This window comes from Helianthus annuus, chromosome 4 (assembly GCF_002127325.2).
Source record: "Helianthus annuus cultivar XRQ/B chromosome 4, HanXRQr2.0-SUNRISE, whole genome shotgun sequence".
NCBI lineage: Eukaryota > Viridiplantae > Streptophyta > Magnoliopsida > Asterales > Asteraceae > Helianthus > Helianthus annuus.
Genome location: NC_035436.2, coordinates 65,410,007 through 65,412,804, shown reverse-complemented (window position 1 = coordinate 65,412,804; position 2,798 = coordinate 65,410,007). Strand labels below are relative to the sequence as shown.

Sequence of the window (2,798 nt, the reverse complement as noted above, 5' to 3'; positions counted from 1 at the left end):
ATCTTTAGATCTTTACCGATGCCTCAAAACTCGAGAAATGGTCAAACGCTAAATGTTGTTTGATGTTCATGCAAACCCTTGTGGGATCAGCAAGAATCTAGTTCAATGATTTACCTGCTCAAAGCATTCGAAGCTTCGACGATCTCAGCAAGGGGTTCTTAGCCAATTTCTCCCAACAAAGGCGGTATGTTAAAGATGCTACAGTGATCTTTCAGATCAAGCAAAGAGATAATGAAAGCCTTCGAGAATTCATAGAGAGGTACAAGAAGGAAGGTCTAACCTATGTGGGAGCAGATGAGAAAATGAGGGTGGCTGGTTTCATGAACGCCATTACATCTAAATACCTTACAAGGGATTTCAACAAATCTCACCCCAAGACTTTGGAAGAAGCTCTCGAAAGGGCTAAAGCCCACATCCGAGGGGAGGAGGCAGTAGATATCAAAGAAAAAAAAAGAGGAAACAGCTGGCGAGGTAGCAGCCCAGCCAGAAAGAGAGGAAACTTTAACTCCTATGACAGACGCCAAAAGGGTTCAGACCATCGAAGGTCTGAAGGTCGCAACCCTCCTAGCAGAGAAAAGGGCATGAGTTTCACACCTCTCACCAAAACTCCTCAAGAGATCCTAGCAACAGAAGAAGTCAAGCAAAACGTTCGGCCTCCTAGGCCTCTCCCCAAAAGCAGAAAAAACGAGAACTCCACACAATATTGTGAATTCCATGAAGAAAAGGGCCACAACACCAATGATTGCTTCCAACTTAAGAAAAGAATTGAAGAAGCTGTCAAGTCTGGAGAACTTGCTCACTTGGTGAAAGGAGTAAGGGACAAAATGGCTGAAGGGAAAGGTAAGGAAGTCAATATGGTAGATTTTGATGGAAGGGTTCCACAGAAGAGACAACGGTTGGAAGCTTGGAAGCTTCAGTGTGTTTGTTTTCCCCCGACGGAGAAAGACCCTCTTTCAAATCCTCTCGTAGTAGAAGCAACGGTGGGAACATTACAAACAAGTAGGGCATACATAGACACTGGGGCAGCTACCGAAATTATGTTCGAGAAATTCTTCAACCGCTTGAGCAATGAAGAACGTTCAAGGCTTCAACCCTCTGGAACCTCCATAAAAGGTATTGCCGATATACCCCTTAAGCCTTTAGGGCAACTGACGCTTAATGTTCGTTTCAGCGAAGGTCAAAAAGAAAGAACTCAACCACTTACCTTTGTGGTTATCAATATTCCCTCAAACTATGATGTGATCATTGGGAGGCCAGGACAGTGTGCGTTTTACATGGCTGTGTCCATCGGCCATGGCACTGTCAAATTTCCCACCGAAAGGGGAATAGCAACCCTTCAACCTTCCCAGGAAGCCTACATGGTTGAAGGTGAAAATTCCAAAAGCGAAGAGGACAAGCAAAGGCTAATCATAAATCCTAAGTACCCTGAGCAAAGAATAAGGGTTAATCCAAGCCTCTCACAAGAGACCCTCTCATATCTCGAAAAGTTGCTAACACACTACAGCGATGTCTTCGCTTGGTGTCCAGAGGATATGACAGGAATTCCTCGGAACATTGCCGAGCACAAATTAAGAATACCACCAGATGTCAAGCCCGTGGTTCAAAAGAAAAGAAGTTTGGCACCAGAAAGAAGTTTGGCTGCATGCCAGGAGGTTGAGAAGCTTGTGTCATCCGGCATTCTCCGAGAGGTCTAGTACCAATCATGGGTTGCAAACCCAGTTATGGTCAAGAAGCCAGACAACTCTTGGAGGATGTGCATAGATTTCAAGGATCTCAATAAAGCTTGTCCCAAGGATTGCTATCCATTACCAGAAATTGATCTCAAGGTTGGCTCCCTCACCGGCTATCCTTTCAAATGCTTTCTAGATGCTTACAAAGGGTATCATCAAATACTCATGAAAGAAGAAGATGAGGAAAAGACGACATTTCACACCGATAAGGGAATCTTTTGTTACCAAAAGATTCCTTTTGGCCTCAAAAATGTCGGAGCAACCTACCAACGTCTAGTGGACAAAGCCTTTGCAAGCCAAATCGGTAAAAATATGGAAGCATATGTTGATGACTTGGTGATCAAAAGCAAGACGGAATATCAAATGCTCGATGACATTCAAGAAACTTTCAAGAACCTAAGAAAGGTTAACATGAAGCTCAACCCTGAAAAATGTTCATTTGGGTTTGAGGAAGGCAAGTTCTTGGGCCATATTGTTGGAAAACAAAGCATCAAGGCTAACCCAAATAAGGTGAAAGCTGTTCTTGAAGCCAAACCACCAAAGACCAAGAAGGAGGTTGAAAGCTTGAATGGGAAGCTTGCTACCTTGAAGCGTTTTACCTCAAAGTTAGCGGAAAGGTCCCTCCCCTTTTTCAAAACGCTCAAAGGTTGCACTGATAAGAAGGATTTCAAATGGACTGAAGAGGCTGACGAAGCCTTTAACCAAATGAAGCAGCACCTAGCTTCCCTACCCGACATGGCAGCTCCAGAAACGGCCGAATTGATTTCAGTCTACCTCTCAGTTGCCGAAGAAGCAATAAGCGCGGTCCTCACCATTGAACGAGAAAAAATCCATGTACCCGTTTATTTCTTCAGGAAAACTCTAAAATTGGCTGAAACCAAATATCCTCCCCTGGAAAAACTTGCCCTAGCCCTGGTTCAAACAGCTAGAAGGCTTCGAAGGTATTTCCAAGCACGCCCTATACAAGTGGTCACGGACCAACCTATCAGGAGTGTGCTTGAAAAACCAGAAAACTCGGGACGATTAGCCAAATGGGCCATAGAACTAGGTGAGCATAACATCACCTAT

General features: G+C 44.2%; 1 protein-coding gene across 1 annotated transcript; it reads left to right on the top strand.

Annotated features, from left to right (window-relative positions):
* Nucleotides 1–824: 824 nt before the first annotated feature.
* Nucleotides 825–1,694, top strand: LOC110933780. Its single transcript, XM_022176986.1, has 2 exons — nt 825–1,039; nt 1,172–1,694. Exons 1-2 carry the CDS (start codon nt 825–827, stop codon nt 1,692–1,694), a joined length of 738 nt encoding a protein of 245 aa, XP_022032678.1.
* Nucleotides 1,695–2,798: the final 1,104 nt, after the last annotated feature.